The following is a 20,371-nucleotide window of genomic DNA, read 5'->3' as shown; positions in this document are numbered from 1 at the left end:
ACTACAGTTGTGGAATAGAGCTACTTACTGGATTATTATTTACTGTTTGATCTCAAACGTGTTAAGTTGGCAAGAAATTGCACTAATTAACTTTTGATGAGGCACCTGTTAATTGAAAAGCATTCCAGGTGACTACCTCATGAAGCTGGTTAAGATAATGCCAATAGTGTGCAAAGCGTCATCAAGGTAAATGCTGGCTACTGTAGGGATGGATTGCCATGCCGTAGCCATAGGAGCCATAATTACCATCGTCCCCCTTTCACTGTACAGCATTGAACACACCAATCCCTGTATTTGATGCCATGTTCTATCTCCGCCCATTCTTCTGACTCCCTGTAATTGTATTGGATACAGAGATGATACCGGATACCAAATACAGTGACGTCACAACTGTGTTCTAAACCAGCGGTGGAATCGAAATTCTTTCTCTCTGGCGGTGGGTTTCCACGTGTGAAAGAGAGACGCCGTTGCATCGGTGCTACAGAAGAACAAAGAACAAGCTATTGATACCGGACCTTTAGCCAAAGTTCAATGTATTTGATCTTTGCATAGTTGCAATAATAACTGAACCGGTTAGTTACTGCAGCCCACGCAGTATTTTAAAGAGAAAAGGTGACCAGATCCCTTTTCCCTTTCTCAACATCGACGAACTACAAACAAGATTCCTTCCAGATCATCGGATGACCGATGGGACACCGAAGATCTTCAGCTGACGAGCTGTGAAAGTGAAAGGAACAGAACTGTTTTCTCCCTGGACCTGCGCTCCGCGCTGTCTTCAGATAACAGACGGTGCACTTTCAGTCGCCAAGCAAGAGCGATCTCAAGTAAGGCTGGCATCTGGGCAATTGTGAGTCTTAGTTGTGGCTAGTTAATGTGAAGAGTGTTGTTGTTTATTTGAATTAATTTATGGTTTAAATGTACGCATTTTGATTCACATGAAAGTCGGTCTTAGACCGCGTGTTGTTTGATTTACTTTGTTTACTATCTGTATTTAGTTAGATCGTGCATGCGCTCTCTCTCTGACTCTCTTTTTAACTCCCTCCATTGCACTACACTCCTCAACAGTAGCTAAGGGTTGAGTAGAAGTTGGGTTTAAGGCCTAGTCGAGACTAGTTTTTAAACTACAGATCCTTTGTCTCTCTCTCTCGTGCGCTCTCCTTGTTGACCATCCCCCTCTAGGCGAGACCTAGCACAAGACTCATATTCCATTCGCATTCCATACACACACTCACACACACTCTTACACACACACTCTCACACAGACACACAAACACGTGATCTCCCTCTCACATTTTAACATCCACTCGCTACTACACTGTAACACTTGCATATAGCTTATTATTTCTGATCACCATTGGTGCCTTAGTTATCATCATATACAACCCCGATTCCAAAAAAGTTGGGACAAAGTACTAATTGTAAATAAAAACGGAGTGCAATGATGTGGAAGTTTCAAAATTCCATATTTTATTCAGAACAGAACATAGATGACATATCAAATGTTTAAACTGAGAAAATGTATCATTTAAAGAGAAAAATTAGGTGATTTTAAATTTCGTGACAACAACACATCTCAAAGTTGGGACAAGGCCATGTTTACCACTGTGAGACATCCTCTTTTCTCTTTACAACAGTCTGTAAACGTCTGGGGACTGAGGAGACAAGTTGCTCAAGTTTAGGGATAGGAATGTTAACCCATTCTTGTCTAATGTAGGATTCTAGTTGCTCAACTGCCTTAGGTCTTTTTTGTCGTATTTTCCGTTTTATGATGCACCAAATGTTTTCTATGGGTGAAAAATCTGGACTGCAGGCTGGCCAGTTCAGTACCCGGACCCTTCTTCTACGCAGCCATGATGCTGTAATTGATGCAGTATGTGGTTTGGCATTGTCATGTTGGAAAATGCAAAGTTTTCCCTAAAAGAGACATCGTCTGGATGGGAGCACATGTTGCTCTAGAACCTGGATATACCTTTCAGCATTGATGGTGTCTTTGCAGATGTGTAAGCTGCCCATGCCACACGCAATAATGCAACCCCATACCATCAGAGATGCAGGCTTCTGAACTGAGCGCTGATAACAACTTGGGTTGTCCTTCTCCTCTTTAGTCCGAATGACACGGCATCCCTGATTTCCATAAAGAACTTCAAATTTTGATTCGTCTAACCACAGAACAGTTTTCCACTTTGCCACAATCTATTTTAAATAAGCCTTGGCCCAGAGAAGACATCTGCGCTTCTGGATCATGTTTAGATATGGCTTCTTCTTTGAACTGTAGAGTTTTAGCTGGCAACGGCGGATGGCACGGTGAATTGTGTTCACAGATAATGTTCTCTGGAAATATTCCTGAGCCTATTTTGTGATTTCCAATACAGAAGCATGCCTGTATGTGATGCAGTGCCGTCTAAGGGCCCGAAGATCACGGGCACCCAGTATGGTTTTCCGGCCTTGACCCTTACGCACAGAGATTCTTCCAGATTCTCTGAATCTTTTGATGATATTATGCACTGTAGATGATGATATGTTCAAACTCTTTGCAATTTTACACTGTCGAACTCCTTTCTGATATTGCTCCACTATTTGTCGGTGCAGAATTAGGGGAATTGGTGATCCTCTTCCCATCTTTACTTCTGAGAGCCGCTGCCACTCCAAGATGCTCTTTTTATAGCCAGTCATGTTAATGACCTATTGCCAGTTGACCTAATGAGTTGCAATTTGGTCCTCCAGCTGTTCCTTTTTTGTAACTTTTCCAGCCTCTTATTGCTCCTGTCCCAACTTTTTTGAGATGTGTTGCTGTCATGAAATTTCAAATGAGCCAATATTTGGCATGAAATTTCAAAATGTCTCTCTTTCGACATTTGATATGTTGTCTGTAGTCTTTTCTGTATCTTTTTCTTTAACTCTTTACCCCTTAAAGCAGTTGCTACAGCCACCCTTATATATGTATATACTGTTCACCCTGAGAACATATTTATAAGAAAAAAAGTCTAAAGACAAGGTTTTGACAAGGTTTTAGACAAGGCATCATATGTCGTCATTATGGGATATACACAGGGTCGTCATATGTCGTCATTAAGGGATATACACGGGGTCGTCATATGTCGTCATTAAGGGGTAAAGAGTTAAACCTAAAAGCGGTAATGTTTGTTCGAGGCTCACAAAAAAAATGACAGTAAATGTGACATTTCATATAGAGTCTGCTGAACTTCAGGTTTAAAGTCTTATTGTCTTTTATGACCAACAGAGGGCACTGTGTACTTAACTATGTGTATTTCACCTCACATAACTTCTCAAAAGACATTTTACACTTTACACAGCCTGTTCAAGGCGGAAATCTTGCATGCTTATCTGCCTCATGTTCTGATTAAAACGTCCGAATGTGCAAGTGGGGTGGGGGTGTTTGGTCTGTGCTGTATTAGTAATAGAGGTGGGATCGAGGTCTGTGTAAAAGAGACAGCCAGTATTGCGGAAAAGAGGTGTGACGTTTTTGACATTCTTCTTTCCGAGACCAGCATGAATTCAAACTTCTCCATCTACAGCAGTGTTTCGCCACGAAACGCCATCTAGTGGGCCGCAAATTTTTTTTCAAGTTGAAATACATTTTTTACTCATAGTAGGGTACAATTGCTAGGTTGCATCCAACGTCACATCCGCCTCATTAAGCTACGGTCACACTCCAGCATGCGATGCTTTGCGATGCGTTATTGATGAAAATGAGGCATTTTGGTGGCGATATACATGTGAGCTAAAAGTTCTGGTCACACAGTAGGTGAACATTCGACTGTCACGCCTTTATGCGCTTGAGCCTGGCGCAGCTCGAGTGACCGTGCGCGCTCATGGAGCGCGTTGTGCGCGCGCTTGGGACCCAGTCGTTATAGGAAACACCTGATACTGACTGCAGTCAGCATGCACAGATACGGAAGCTGTTTTCACAGAGGTTTTGCAAAATATTATCATTATCACTGCCACATTTGTTTCTAGCCATGTTTATAACGCTGTTTAAATATTCTGCTTTGTGTTTTATTTTTGTAAATATGACGCCTGCTAATAAACACTCTTCCTGCACTTGGATCCATCTACCGACATCTATCTTGTAGTGTCCTGATCCCCATATCTTTAACCTAGCCACATATAAAAAGTTGTACACCTCCGTGCTCTTCCAGGTTTTCATCTGTGTGTCCGTGTAGAACGATGTCTGCAGCATCAGGTAGTTTGAGATGTCGGGAAACTCAACGGATGTATAATTTCCCAAATAATAGGAAAAATCCTTCTTTGTTAATGTGTAAGGATCTATCCCATTGAGTGGTTTCTGTATCCACTTCTTTCGAGTATACTTCTTGGTTTTAATAACTTGCTTGTTTGCTGTGCACAAACATGGCAGTAAGTTCTTGTGTTAATGGACCAGACTCCACTTTTGGATCATTAATCCCTTTTGACTGAGAATGCCCCACATACATGGTTTTATATTGGCTTCTGGCACATCCATACAGTTTTAAATACAATACCTACAATTAAAAACAGTTTGGTTTTATTGCATTTATTTAATTCCTGGGCTCCCATCTGTAACAGGGAGTGATGTTGTGTTCCATTAATACACTTTACAATAGATTATTAGATTCTAATCGAATAGATGAGCCAAAATAATTGGGGATCTTTTTTTAATGGGCCCTGACTTGTTACAAGTATGAATAGGTGGGCCTCAAAGCGCAAAAGTTTGAGAACCCCTGATGTACAGTGTCTAAGTATGGACTGCTTCCTGGGATGGTTTATATATAAGGGGTTTCTTACTTGGTGTGTCATAACTGTTCTTTATGAATATGTCTAAATCTACTTTCAAATTCACTTGTTTAAAAAGTTTTAGAATTTCTTTGTTTTTAAAATTTAGCTGTCTGCATATATTATTTGTCTTGAAACAGTATGATAATATGTATTTTGATATGCTCGCACAACAGTGTTTTATTACACATTAGTTCATAAACTATAAATAGTATCTCATTCAGTAGTTTATTTCACCTCATGCTCTGTATAAAAGATCTAGTGGGGCAGCATAGCTAACCTATTGTGCATTTTGTGATACAAGCACCAAATTTGGCACAAATGTACATTGACATATGGTGAACATTTTCAGATATTGACCCACTCGGAATTCTCTCTTCATGTCCGCCATATTGGAATTCAAAATGGCCGCCATTTGAAATCTACATTTGCGCTTATCTGACCTAAACTTCACTTCCCTGTTGTTTCCATTCTGTGGACTGTTACATGAAGAATAGATATTTTTATATTCCAATTAAATTTAAGGTAATACTAGCACTGTGTTTGCCATCCAGACTGGTCCTATTGCAAGAGGATAGTGATGACCACATCAGTGGATTTTATACTTTTCATCATTAAATAATATTTGGTGCAGGTGATGACCTAATCAATACCTCATTAAGTAAAATGAGATGTGTTGGAATCCCAGCACAGACACTGGAATGAAATGGCTGCCGTACACAGAGATGCTGATTTAAGAAAATATTTAAGTGGTCTCTTATTTCTTTTTTTTTCCAGAGCTGTATGTCATGTCTCTACACAAAATAGCCCATATTATTGAGAAATGGATTGATCAGTATAGTTTGCAAAATTATTTACAAATAAAAAAATTAATTTGTCAACTATTCACCCTCCATTGGTGTAAAACCCCTAAATTAGTTATGGTTAAATCAGCTGAAAGTTTCCAGAAACTATGAGGTGATTTCCATTCTAAAGACAGTGATTTGATTGTAGAAAGCTCCAGGGTTTATTAGAGAGCATACTTAAGCAAACAGCATCATGAAAACCAATAACCTATGAAAACACATGCAGGACAAGGTTCTGAAAAAGTGTCAATTAGGGTTTGGTTATTAAAAAAATATCCCAAACTTGGAGCACCCACAGAGCAATATTAAATCCATCATTTTAAAAAAGGAAAGAATTTGGTACAATCATGAGGAAGTCATCCACCAAAAGTCAGTGACTGAATAAGTAACCAAGAGGCAGAGGACAGAATAGATGCTCATTCTTGTTCATCACCATTATCTAGTTGTTCCAGTTTCCAGTTAAACTTTCAGGAACACACACCTTCTCCTGCTTGACAATGCAGTCACCTTCACCCTTCCATCCATCCATCCATTATCTGTAGCCACTTATCCTCTCCAACAGGGTCACAGGCAAGCTGGAGCCTATCCCAGCTGACTACAGGCAAAGGCGGGGTACACCCTGGACAAGTTGCCAGGTCATCACAGGGCTGACACATAGACAACCATTCACACCTACGGTCAATTTAGAGTCACCAGTTAGCCTAACCTGCATGCCTTTGGACTGTGGGGGAAACTGGAGCACCCGGAGGAAACCCATGTAGGCATGAGGAGAACATGCAAACTCCACACAGAAAGGCCCTCGTCGGCCGCTGGGCTCGAACCCAGGACCTTCTTGCTGTGAGGCGACAGTGCTAACCACTACACCACTGTGCTGCCCGTCACCTTCACCTACTTTAGGATAATTAGCCTATTGCTTAACTGTTGGAACTCCTACGGGTTCCATATCAAACCTAGAACAACACAGAATCTAATCAATAACTCAAACTTGTCAAAACAATTTTTACTTCACAGACTTTGAGTAAAATGTTGTCTTGTCAAAAATACATGATGATGAATATTCATCTCTCATGAATTAAGTGGAGTACTGTAATAAAGTATGTCATTTTGAAAAATGGATACCAGCAAATATTGTCATGTATTATAAAAATATTTGACCCAGAGGTAATCGCACATGTAGAATTCAAGTGGCGGCCATTTTGAAATCCAATATGTTGGCTAATTTATAAAGATACACAATGCAGATTGTAACCATCGGATTCCTTTCCTCCCAAAACATACATTTGGACACCAGAATCGAGTCAATAGCAGCATTAGACCCAAAGATAATCGAAAATGTAGATTTCAAACAACGGCCATTTTGAAATCCAATATGGCGGCTCATTGGTACAAAATATGCGATGCAGATTGTTACCATTGGATTCCTTGCCCCCGAAAACATACATTTAGACACCAGAATCGAGTCAATAGCAGCATTAGACCCAAAGATAATCGAAAATGTAGATTTCAAATGGTGGCCATTTTGAATTCCAATATGGCGGACATGAAGGGAGAATTCCGAGTGGCTCAATATCTGAAAATGTTCGCCATATATCAATGTACATTTGTGCCAAATTTGATGCTTGTATCACAAAATGCACAATCCTTTTGAATATTCGAGCTAAACCGCCCCACTAATCTGAATTTGGAACGGGGAGGGTCTGTGTTCCACCTCTGAGCTGGAACCATTGATAGTAATAGAGACAGAATTGATGTCTATGTAAAAGGGACAGGCGGCATGGTGGAAGTTACATTTAGCAGATGCTCTTATCCAGAGATTTACAAGTTTTTTCTACCTAACCGGCATGTCTTTGAAGTGGGAGGAAATCCACGCAGAGAACATGCAAACTCCACACTGAAAGCTCCTATCAGCCGTGAGGTTTGAACCCAGAACCTTCTTGCTGTGAGGTGACAGTGCTAACAACTGCACCACTGTGACGCCTGCCACCATAACATGGTTTTTTAAATTTTTTTTTTTTTTAATTAATTTAACCTGGACATTCTATTTACCTATGGCCTTGTATGAATCCAAAACACACACTGGTGCAGCTTCCTACTGGTTTTTAGTTCACTGTAAATAACTAAAGCTGGAATATTAAACTTCCTTGTTTATGCCAGTATTATGGAATATCTGTGTAAAATGGGCTAGGATGGTTGGGGGGGGGATTACATAATCTCTCACAATTTGCCTTGAGTAATCCTTATTACCGCCGCCAAGGAGGTTATGTTTTCAGTAGCGTTGGTTTGTTTGTTTGTTTGTTGGTTTGTCTGTTAGCAACATTACGGAAAAAGTTATGCACGGATTGCTCTGAAATTTTTTCCAGAGGTGTGACTGGGCACAAGTAACAATCCATTAAATTTTGGCGGTGATCCGGATCACCTTCTGGATCCCGGAATTTTTTAAAGGATTCTTGGCGGAGGTCTGCGCTCTCCGAGTGCTTTTCTAGTTTTCAGCTGTTATAGCAAAAAGACCCTTGCAGTTCCTCAGCTTGTACCCAAATCCCACAACTCAGTGACATGAGGCTGATTTGTGTACAGCTGTTGCTCAAGTTAAGCTTCAAAAATCACGCCATGTGCTTCAGCAGCGGGGGGTCTGCCGGAGATGGCCTGTGCTGGTGGATAGTACAGAGCTGCAGTCTGAGCTGTGTCCTAAGCGTGTTTGATCTTTCTGTGTTTTACATGGAGCCTTTCTAGGTTGACTGGTGGGGTGTCTGATATCAGGAGACCATATGGGGGCTAGATACTCCCCATACTCCACAAAGCTTTGAACGTTTTCCCAGGGTTGAGCAGAGCTTGAGCTAATGGGGTGTCACGGCATGCCTAATCTCCAAGCATACAGAGATGTGGAGTTTTTGTTATATATAGGTACAAATGCGTGCACGCACGCGCGCACACACACACACACACACACACACACACACACACAGAGTCACTGAAGCTACAAGGTCATTTGTTATGACGATCAGCTCCCCCCTCCCTGCTTAAGTTTTCTGATGCATAATTAAGTCAAGTGGACATTAGGGGTTATGCATTTAAATAATAAGATTGTAGAAATAGTTAAGGTGGTGGAGCACAGAAGCATGGCAGGCCAGAACTGAGTTTGCAAAAACCCTTTTTATTTTAGCCTTTCAGCTTTTACTTATTCTCCCACATATACACACACAAGTGTTCTCGTTCAGGGAGAGCTCCCTTCCTCTGCTCTTCCTCTCCTCTTATAGGGCGCGGTCACTGGGGAAGACACACAAACACAGGTTAATTCCCATCAGGTGCAGTGATTCTGCCACTTACCTTCCCTGACTCCGCCCTCCATTCACAGACCGATGCTTGACCACGCCTCTGCTGCCACATACCCCCACCGCCCGACTCAGGCCGGGGAGCCATCCGGCCTGCAGCTGACCCCCCCCCCTGACGGGAGAAGAAATCCGCCACGACCATACATGAGCTGATAGCCGATGAGACGCGTAGCTCCAAGTTGGCTATAAGCCATGTACGAAGAGATTGACTGGAATAACTGTTTTATTCTATCCACATTCACTGGATTTTGAGAAACGGAGCATTTTCATTTTTAATTTCTGCAAATTCAATAAATAAAAACTTTATACAAAATGTCTGACAAAATCATTTCCACTTAGAATGTAAACACACTGGCAAAATGACAGTCGCAATTTGTGAAAAAAATGCTATAATATTAATAATTCTTGAAAAATAAAAAAAAGATATGTTCTTACCATTAAATACTTTCATTCTATATTTTGTTGCTTTTTATATATTTTTGAGAGGTTTTGTTTTCGAGTAGAGTTTTTATTTCATCCTCAGTTGGTTCAGTAACACGGGCTGCCATGTTGTTGTTCTTCTTTCGGGTTGTTTTGGCTTTGGCAAACCAAATTAAAGGTGCATTACTGCCACCGACTGGGCTGGAGTGTAGAACAGGAGATATGGGGGGGACGACTATATTCTTTTCACTATTTCTGTTTTTTTTTAAATACTTGATAACAAAGTGATATCTGACTTGATGTGCGCCACCATTTTGTTTTTCTCTACTCACGGTATATGAGCTGATATCTTAGTAGTAGAGAAGCTAATCAGAGCGCATGTTTGCTCATATCCAGTGAATGTGGATAGAATAAGTGCATATAGTGTGTGGCTATGGCTGTTCTTGAAATAGGAAGTATAGTAACAGACCTAAAATATTTTTAAATGTACACTATTATCTACAGCAGGGGTTTTCAAAGTGTGGGAGAGTCAGCCCCCCCCCCCCCCCCCCCCCCAGAGAGCAAATAAACAACAGCCCCCCCCTCACAATTTTTGTTGTTGCTATACTTAATGTTCCATTCGTATTTTTAAAAAAAATGGTTGTTGTACATGGGGCGGCACGGTGGTGTAGTGGTTAGCTCTGTCGCCTCACAGCAAGAAGGTCCTGGGTTCGAGCCCCGGGGCCGGCGAGGGCCTTTCTGTGTGGAGTTTGCATGTTCTCCCCGTGTCCGCGTGGGTTTCCTCCGGGTGCTCCGGTTTCCCCCACAGTCCAAAGACATGCAGGTTAGGTTAACTGGTGACTCTAAATTGACCGTAGGTGTGAGTGTGAATGGTTGTCTGTGTCTATGTGTCAGCCCTGTGATGACCTGGCGACTTATCCAGGGTGTACCCCGCCTTTCGCCCGTAGTCAGCTGGGATAGGCTCCAGCTTGCCTGCGACCCTGTAGAAGGATAAAGCTGCAAGAGATAATGAGATGAATGAGGTTGTTGTACACATTTTTATTTTTTTCTTTTACACATTTTAAACATCTGTGCTTTTTAAAACATATTTTTTTACACATTTTAAACATCTGTACTTTTCTTTTTAAAACATCTTGCTTTACACATTTTAAACATCTCATAGCATCGTTAGCTAGCACCTCTTGGCAGACAACACACTGTGGCAGTGGAGCATCTTCAGATCCAGTCCATGAAAATCCAAACTTTAAATAATCATGGTCATACTTCCTTCTTTTTTCAGTCCCCCCAGGATTTTGCGGGCCTTTTTTGTGATTGTTGCGGGCTAAAATGTCTGATGTTGCGCGGTGTTTTTTAGGTTTTTGTTGCGATTACATTGCAGGAGGAAGTGAAAGTTGCGAGAAATTGTTGCAATTTTCTCTTTTTGTGATTAAAATTGAGTGATATGTTAAATATTAAGTTATTACCGAAAAACTATTGATTAAAAAAACAAAGACACTGAGAAATGGTCCTATAAACAACTTTACCAATATAAAAGATTACCAGGACTACAAAAATGCAGAAAAATAGGCTTTACTTATCCAAATGCACCTGTTGGTTCAAAAGTTAAAGTGCATAGAACCTCACAGCACAACATGAAGTTACCTTAAAATATAATATAAATGCCTCAGCTTTCATGTAAGAAAAAAACACTATTAATACTAGTACTGTGTGCAGGCAGTCTCTCCTGAAGACTAAATTAAACACTAATTATAAACTAATAAAATAAATGGCTCAGGCTTCATAGAAGAAAAAAAAACAATTTGAACAGAATCTCAGTATGATGCTGAAGCTGCCTAAACAATGGAAAATAAAATACCATTTTGGCAAAAATGTTGGCATCCATTAATTTCTTGTATTAAGTAAAAAAATAATGTAAAGTGCACACAGTCCTTCACTGTAAACATAACACACTTTCAGTAACGGAATTTAAGCCTACATAAACACTGACTCGCACATGCAGTGTTGCCAGATACTGCTGACGTTTTCCAGTCCAAAATATGTTCAAAACCCGCCAAAATGCACTTAAAACCGCCCAATCTGGCAACACTGCGCGCATGCTGCTTCTCTTGAACGTATACACGGAAGTAAGGCGGAAGGTAGTTTGTCGACGTCACCTCAAGACGACGCCAACGATTGGTCAAATTTGCGGGAAGGTTGTGGTGATTGGATATAATTGCAACACCTCCCTGAATTCGCGGGGATTGGTTGAATTTGCAAATCGCAACATCGCGAAATCCTGGAGGGTCTGGTTTTTTGCTTGGCCCAGACTCTGTCTCCTCACTCACTGTAGCTTTAGGTACTAAAAATCTATCCATTTTGTCTCTGGCAAAGGCTAGCTGAAGTTCGCTAAATGTCCGCAATAGTAACTTATTCTGGTTTATGTTTCCTCACGTTGCGCCCCCCTGAAGAACTCTGGCGCCCCCCAGGGGAGGCACCCCCCACACTTTGAAAAGCCCTGATCTACAGGGTTCCCACAGATCATGGAATTTCTGGAATATCATCGAATTTTAAAAATTGTATTCCAGGCATGGTAAATCAGGGGATTTGTTTATTTTTTGGAATATCATTCCATTTCATGGAATATCAGGAAATTTTATTTGTATCATGTTTAAATTTAGGTGCCATTTATTAAAATATTTTCCATGGAGTATTTTTTTTTCTTTATCATATTATTTCACTATGTTTAAGCCGTGAAAAGTTTAGGTTTTGTACTGAAAATGTCTATGGTCTTGTAAATAAGGCTGTCAAAGCTCATTGATACAGTAGGTTTAAAATACTGTGGCTGTTTTTTTTTTTTTTTTGTCTCCTTACAGGAAGCTGGCCTGTTTTTCGGCTCAATATAGGTCATGGTTTTTCAGCTCATTATAGGTTTAGTCAAAAAAAAAAAAGGCAGGGAATTTGACTTGGAGTGGGAACCCTGTATCTACTTTTCCAGGTCAAAGAAAGAAAACACAACTTTATTCATCACACACTTGTGAAATTCCTCTCTGCATTTAACCCATCTGAAGCAGTGAACACACACATGCACACACAGCAATGAGCACAGACACATACCCAGAGCAGTGGGCAGCCATGCTAACAGCGCCTGGGGAGCAGTTGAGAGTTAGGTGCATCGCTCAAGGGCACCTCAGCCCAAGGCCGTCCCATATTAACCTAACCGCATGTCTTTGGACTGTGGGGGAAACCGGAGCACCCGGAGGAAACCCACGCAGACATGGGGAGAACATGCAAACTCCGCACAGAAAGGCCCTCGCCGGCCGCTGGGCTCGAACCCAGAACCTTATTGCTGTGAGGCGACTGTGCTAACCACTAAAGGTACTAAAGAGAAGATACCGCCCCAGCAACACAGATACAGTTCAGTACTCAGTTTTTTTTTTAAATTGGCTTGGTGTATTTAACCATATTTACATGATTTTACTTAATTTCACTGGTGTAGTTTGCTTGTAGCTGTGACCACTGTACACTTGAATCCTCATTGTCTGTTGTGTTTTTACATACAATTGCATGTGTGAGTCAATGTTCATATTACCAGTTTGCTCGTGCCTGATTTTTGAATTAACATTTTGAGCTGTATTCTCACCTTCTTATCTGGTGCTTGCACTTAAAATGGTTAACATGAACAAAATGTTGTCATTTGATTACCATGTGTTGCCTTTAAAGTGACCATTGTGGAATTCAACGCTAATTACTAGCCTGTGCTTATATCCCAAGATTATATGCTGTAAAGAATAAAAAGTAATGTCGAGCTAATATAACAGCATGATCTCTGAACATGATATGATTACAGAACGAATATACGTAGAGCATATACACAGTATAAAAAGATAATGTATTTGGTTTAGTAATGGTGAACAGTGCTCAAGGAAAAGTGTATATCGCAATGTTCTGTTTGTCTTTCTTTTTTCATCACTCGTTTCATCTTGTGCAGATTTCCTGCCTCTGGCTGAGCTTGAAAAATGTTAATTTCACCCCTCTCCACAGGGCCCTTGCCAACATTGTTAGCGAAATGAATAATTGGCAGTTTTAATACACTCTCTTTTTCTTGCAGCATCCATCCTTTAGGAACGTCAGCAACATACATTTGGGGCTGTTCTTGTGAGCGGAGGCTAATTAAAGCACTAACTGAGCTTTGGCTCATCTGAGAGCTATTGGAAAAAGAAGGCTGGGAGGAGTGTGTGTGTGTGTGTGTGTGTGTTACCTCCCTCCCCTGCTGTTCCACTGAGCTGCTGAACAAGACTTGAGCTGCGCCCCTGTCTGTGGGGCTATTAGAATATGGGGTGTCATTGGGGTGAGGGGTACTTATGAAAAGGAGAGATTAAAAAGTCTTTTCATCAGGCTATAGACAGCCACACTCCTCTGACAGTTCATCTGTGCATTCAAACATGCCTCAATCAATCTAACACCACTTACGGGCCGCGTTAATATAAATGTGGGTGATGTACTGCCTTTTAATTAGGACATGGGGGTCATGCTAAGATGAATACACCCCATTATGAGGAGTAGTATGCCCCTCAGCTACCCCAATAAACACTTGCCTATCTACATTTGAATGTTTGCTTATCCCTGCTACTTTACACACACACCCAGAAATGTCCTTTGAATAATTTCGAGGCTCCCTGCTGATTAAACAGAAGGCCTCTGAAATAAAAAAAAAAAATTTTGGCTTCACATTTAGATTGTGCCCTCAAGCCACCCCCTTGTAGTCTTTTCCTCCGCTATACTCGCATAGAAAAACTGAACTTGGTCCAACTCTTGCGGTTTTCCTAAAAGAGCTACTTTATATGACGAAAGAAAGGAATATGAAAATCTTTATCAAAGCGTTTTGTAAACTGAGCCGGTTTGATTAGCTCAGTGGCTCAGCCGAGCTTGTTAAGCTTTGCTCCCTCCTGTAAACAATTTGCTCTGGTTAAAGTGTGCTGCTTTGCCAAGCTTGTTATTCTCTGTGTGTTGGAGTGGATGTGTTTTTGTAATCTCAGCATGGTCTCATTTATTGTTTTCCTCTGTTTCATTACAGCCTGTCCAAACAGAACAAAAGAATAGTGTATACTGTTATAGAGTATTGTCCGCTGCTGGACTCCTGCAACATGACCACTGATGACTGGGCCACTATTGGAAAAGACATTGAGGTACTTTGTTTTTCTGCAAAGAAACAGAATCAATACATCTACAGGACGCACCAAACAGCAGCAGCATTCAGCCAGATTTGTAAATAAATAGGTATAAAGCAAATGTATAACAGCAAATGTTGACTAAAGCGCTGTTCATAGTGAAAGCATATAAAGTATAGGTGTATAGAGAAACAAATAAACAGAAAACATAACCCCATTGCATACAATTTTTTGATTGCAAAGGTCCAGTTAAGGAACTAACACGATGGCGACAACAGTTACTTTTTATTGCTTCAGGATAAATTATAAAGCATAATAATAAGATTAATTCATGACGTTAAATAAGACTCTTGGCTTTGAAGAGATGATGCATCTGTTTTTAATTTGATATGGAGAGAATACGCATGAAGTCATGAAGTCCTTCATCTCCCCATTTTTTAAATATTCTGTTTTCATATCCAACTCTCCCTTTCTCACCTGTGTCCAGCCTTATGCTTAGGCTCTGGTCTGATGAACTGCCTCAGCTTAATCATTCATGTAAATGTTTGAGATGGGATAAATTTCACCAGAGGGTCTGCTGCAATACAATACAGTAACAGGTTATTATATCATACACAGAAATCAAGTTACACACACAAAAAAAGCCTAATATATACAAAAGATATAATGCTGCCTAGAAATAACTGATAGGTTATGCAGTCGCTGATCTGGTTCACATTTAGAAAACTAGGGTTCTTGAATTACCATCAGTTTTTTCCCCAATACTCTGCTTCTAAGTATTTTTTCTTTTTCAGTTCATTATTATTATTATTATTATTATACCCCTGCTCCAAACGAGGGGGGTATACTGGTTTACCTCTGTTTGTCCGTATCGCCGTCCATCCGAAAAACCCTTTTTCTCAGCAACCACAAATCATAGCCACTTGGTACTTGGTACCAAACTTCAGCTTGGGGTTCTATACCGTGTTTACCGTTTTCAGGTCTGTTGCACATCGACTTCCTGTTTACCAACTTAATGTATTTACGAAACATATGGCATGGACTTACAAAATTTTCGTAATACTTTTCTTAGCACATACAAATCACAACTGCTTGATATTTGGTACCAAGCTTCAGCTTGGGGTTCTATACCATGTATACTGTTTTCAGGTCTGTCGCACATTGACTTCCTGTTTACCGACTGAATATATTTACGAAACATAATGGGTGGATTTTGACGCTATTTCAAGAAGCAAAATGCTATTTCAGAATGACAGTTTACTAGGATCTAGGATACTATTTGAAATCCCTGTGGAATAACTGCTCTTTACTTACTTGTTTCAGGGTTAATTATTTGTTGAAGTCAACATTAATAATAAGTGTCGTATTCCTTCAATTGCTTGCATTCTGATATAAGCGAGAGCGAGGGGATACGTAAGTGAGCAGTAGCTCACAGTTGATCTTGTCAAGTCAAGTTTATTTGTATAGCGCTTTTAATAATAAACATTGTCGCAAAGCAGCTTTACAGAATTTGAACAACTTAAAATATGAGCTAATTTTATCCCCAATCTATCCCCAACGGGCACGCCTGTGGCGACGGTGGCAAGGAAAAACTCCCTCAGACGACACGAGGAAGAAACCTCGAGAGGAACCAGACTCAAAAGGGAACCCATCCCCATCCAGGCAACAACATACAACATGACTATAACATTAACAGTCCTAACAAAGTCAGCTTCGTTGATGCTATAAACCCCCCACCGACGGAAACCTGAGCGCAAAACCCTTCACGACAACCGCAGTCCCAAAGTCAGCAAGTCAACTGCAATCCCCAGCCACAAAAACACCACTGCAAGAGTCCAGAGCGTCCTCTTGTTTGCACTATACCCTGAAGAAGGCATGAGCCACTACGATTGGGCATTTATTAACAGTCCATTTAGGACATGTCAGTATAATAGACATTTTAACCTAAATAGTGCTTTGGTTTGTAGTTTTTTTCTTTCTCTAGGCATATGCTTGCTGGCCATGCTGTGAAAATTGTGCATGCAGAAGCTCATCTCTGTTTCCAAATCTGTCGTTGCTTAACTCTTGAATATTTTCTATCATGAATACTATCATTAAAAAGCTTATAATATCTGCTTTCCAAAGAAATGTATCTCGTTAAGATCTGTTCAGTACTTTGGGAGTAACAACAGGTTGAAATTGGTACAACAGAGTACACTCCCTGCCCATGGGACGTCGGGAAACTGCCGGTGCTTTTTGAGTCACGGGAAAGCGGTCAGGCTCTCGCTCTTCTGATCGGTTTCCAGCTGGATTACTCATGAATATCAATCAGATAACTTTAATAGGGATGTTCTCTAGTTCTCACTGTTTCTGATGAAGCATTCAGCGAAAATTTTCCATCAGCTAGTTTTGATGTTATGATTCACGGGAGACTTTGAAGTGAGTTTTCATAGCTTTACCTACTTAGTTTTTGAAATCAAACTGATTTCCTGTAAATAAATAACTATTTTAGAATATAAATAGTTGTTTTGATGAAAAATATTGAGATTTAGTGGTCGGAATTATATTTTTAAAAACCGGAAGTCAGAAACACGAGTGTCAGTTTCAATTCAATTAAATGGAATTGTTTATTCGATGTGGTTCACGCAGTTTTTTTGAGATTAGCCTTGAAAGCTGTGAATATTAATCAAAATAATCATTTATATTCTTTCATATAAACACTAGTTGGCCCTACTTAGAAATACAAAGCCCTACAGAGCACAAAGAGGGTATTAGAAATAATCTTTTATCACTTTTTTTTATTTTGATAGAGAATAGTAGATGTGAATGACATTAATGCTTATTTATGCATATTTTATAATTAACATTGATTTCTCCTTCTTTGTGATGTGTAAATGAAAGTTAAGGTCAGCTTTATGTTGCACAAATAAAGCCATTTGGTGAAACTTTGAAGAAGAGAGTATCCTGATTTAACGGTTTTACCTAATTAGCATAATTAATACTAATTTGCATAATTGGTTTTTACTAATTTTTCAAACTTTCTATTTTGTATACAACCATCTATGTGCCTGCCAATTTCCATGTAAATCTCATCTCATCTCATTATCTCTAGCCGCTTTATCCTTCTACAGGGTCGCAGGCAAGCTGGAGCCTATCCCAGCTGACTATGGGTGAAAGGCGGGGTACACCCTGGACAAGTCGCCAGGTCATCACAGGGCTGACACATAGACAACCATTCACACTTACATTCACACCTACGGTCAATTTAGAGCCACCAGTTAACCTAACCTGCATGTCTTTGGACTGTGGGGGAAACCGGAGCACCTGGAGGAAACCCACGCGGACACGGGGAGAACATGCAAACTCCGCACAGAAAGGCCCTCGTCGGCCACGGGGCTTGAACCCGGACCTTCTTGCTGTGAGGCGACAGCGCTAACCACTACACCACTGTGCTGCCCTTCCATGTAAATATCTTAAAAAATAAAAAAAGTTACTCAGAAAAATATTTGATCTCGTTTGTTAACGAGGCCCATTTTAGACCATGTGATCCTCAGACAGAATATTATGTCAGTTTTCTAAAAATTAAGCCGGGTTTTTTTTTTTTCAATCTTTGATTTGTAATATCTCAAGAACGGATAAACATATTTTAATTCTGTAAAAAGTATGTTGTTTAGCATTCAGTTCTGAATTCAGTGAGAGCAGTTTCCAGCAATTTGGATTGAATTTCAATTTTCACCTGATATGCCTACTTTCTCACCTCTTTTCCATTGTATCTTTCCATGCACGTGGTTTGGGTTGCTGAAATATATTGCTGCGCTGCATCCAGATTACAGTCTGCTAGTTAACAAGCCCTGCTATACAGCGCACGCGTGCACACGCGCGCACACACGCACACACACCCCGCTTTCAGAAGAAAGATGAGCTAAAGGAGAGAAGAAAAATCATTGGATGTGCAATGAAAATATGATCAAATGGTTGTAATGAGAGATATTATGGACAAAATGATTTACAGAATCCTAATTTTCACCTGTTACAGCACTCAGACCCAAAATGCTCCTTTAGTTGTAACATGGCGACTTTGTATACAAGTGGAGCTCAAGTCAAACTCATAGGGAGGCCATGGCCTAATGGTTAGAGAAGCAGCTTTAGGACCAAAAGGTTGCTGGTTTGAGTCCCTGGACCAGCAGGAATGACTAAAGTGCCCTAGAGCAAGGCACCTAACCCCTAACTACTCCCAGGCTGCTCTGGATAAGAGCGTCTGCTAAATGCCATTGATGTAATGCTTGAAGTGTGCTGTGAATGATTAGTCAATCACAGTTTGATATTTTCATCATCTTTTTGAACTCCCAGGACCTATTGGTGCATTCCTCACATAACTGCAAACGTTTTTAGTTTCACTGTAAGATTTTCTTTTCGTTTCAGTGTAAAAGCTGAATCATGAATAGTATCCATCCATCCATTATCTGTAGCCGCTTATCCTGTACAGGGTCACAGGCAAGCTGGAGCCTATCCCAGCTGACTATGGGCGAGGGGCGGGGTACACCCTGGACAGCCCTGCCAGATCATCGCAGGGCTGACACATAGAAAAAACAACCATTTACACTCACTTTCACACCTACAGTCAATTTAGAGCCACCAATTAGCCTAACCTACATCTCTTTGGACTGTGGGGGAAACCGGAGCACCCGGAGGAAACCCACGTAGACACGGGGAGAACATGCAAACTCCACACGGAAAGGCCCTCATCAGCCACTGGGCTCGAACCCAGGACCTTCTTGCTGTGAGGCAACGATGCTAACCACTACACCATGCCACCCCTTCATGAATAGTAGTTACTGAATAATATGCTTTAAGATAAACAGCTGATTAATAAACCAGCTGTTTAGGCAGTTAGACAGAAGGCACCAGTTATTTTTCTGTTCTCTTTATTTAATTAAGAGCTGCACTAATGAAAGGTTTTCTCCATGCTATCCTCAGAAACATTACGAGAAGTATGATGGCTTCGTCATTCTGCATGGCACTGACACTATGGCCTACACCGCCTCAGCTCTGTCCTTCATGTGTGAGCACCTGGGCAAACCTGTCATCCTCACTGGCTCTCAGGTATACAGCTAGTCACACACACACAATCCTTTGCTTTTCACAATGTTTGGGGAAAACACTACATTTCACAAGGAAAAACATATTGTTCCCAGTGCTTTGAAGGACAGTTCTTGTCATTATGTTTGATGATGAGAGAGTTTTATAGCTACTCTTGTTCACAGTAATTTGTTATCGTATAGTAAAGTACATTATTTTCACTAATGTGGTCTTCGTGACCTTGTTGTGTCTGGCAGGTACCGATCTTCGAAATGAGGAATGATGGGAGAGCCAACCTGTTGGGGGCGCTGCTGATCGCTGGGCAGTTTTTCATCCCTGAGGTGAGTGAAGATTGCTTCGCTTTCTACATCGTCACCACTGCTGGATAATCAAGCAACCTTTTATGATAAAGCTGGCTTAAAGGATAGATTTTGAATAGATGTTTAAAATGAATAACTGCTCAGTATTTAATGTCTTGACTTTTTTTTTCTTCATTAAAGAACATGCAGTACGTACCGTTCTACCACTATAAAGAGAGATATTATTAAATGTCGTAATACCAGAGTACTATTAGCATGTAATATAAAAGGAATAAAGTAGTAAGCACAAATCACAGAAGTGCATTTTGACCTTTGCATGGTGGTGGCTGTTTCTTATTCATGTGGAGTTCCTCAGTGTGTCATTTCTATTGTTAAGAGAAACTGGTGTACACTGAGTCACAGCCACCCCCATGCGACCAGTTCAACAAGTCTGATCAGTTCATCCGCTGATGCAGAGTGTGCCAGAGAAGTCATTCTGA

General features: G+C 40.6%; 1 protein-coding gene across 1 annotated transcript in view; it reads left to right on the top strand.

Moving 5' to 3' along the window:
* Positions 1-20,371, top strand: part of aspg (asparaginase homolog (S. cerevisiae)) — a 79,661-nt gene that overhangs the window by 33,893 nt on the left and 25,397 nt on the right. The window contains exons 3-5 of the mRNA XM_060934351.1: positions 14,421-14,532; positions 19,471-19,596; positions 19,830-19,913. Coding sequence (XP_060790334.1) covers positions 14,421-14,532; positions 19,471-19,596; positions 19,830-19,913 — 322 coding nt within the window. The remainder of the gene's footprint in view (positions 1-14,420; positions 14,533-19,470; positions 19,597-19,829; positions 19,914-20,371) is intronic.

Source organism: Neoarius graeffei, chromosome 11, assembly GCF_027579695.1.
Source record: "Neoarius graeffei isolate fNeoGra1 chromosome 11, fNeoGra1.pri, whole genome shotgun sequence".
Lineage (NCBI taxonomy): Eukaryota > Metazoa > Chordata > Actinopteri > Siluriformes > Ariidae > Neoarius > Neoarius graeffei.
The sequence above is the reverse complement of the archived record's forward strand: the minus strand, read 5'-3'. Positions and strand labels throughout refer to the sequence as shown.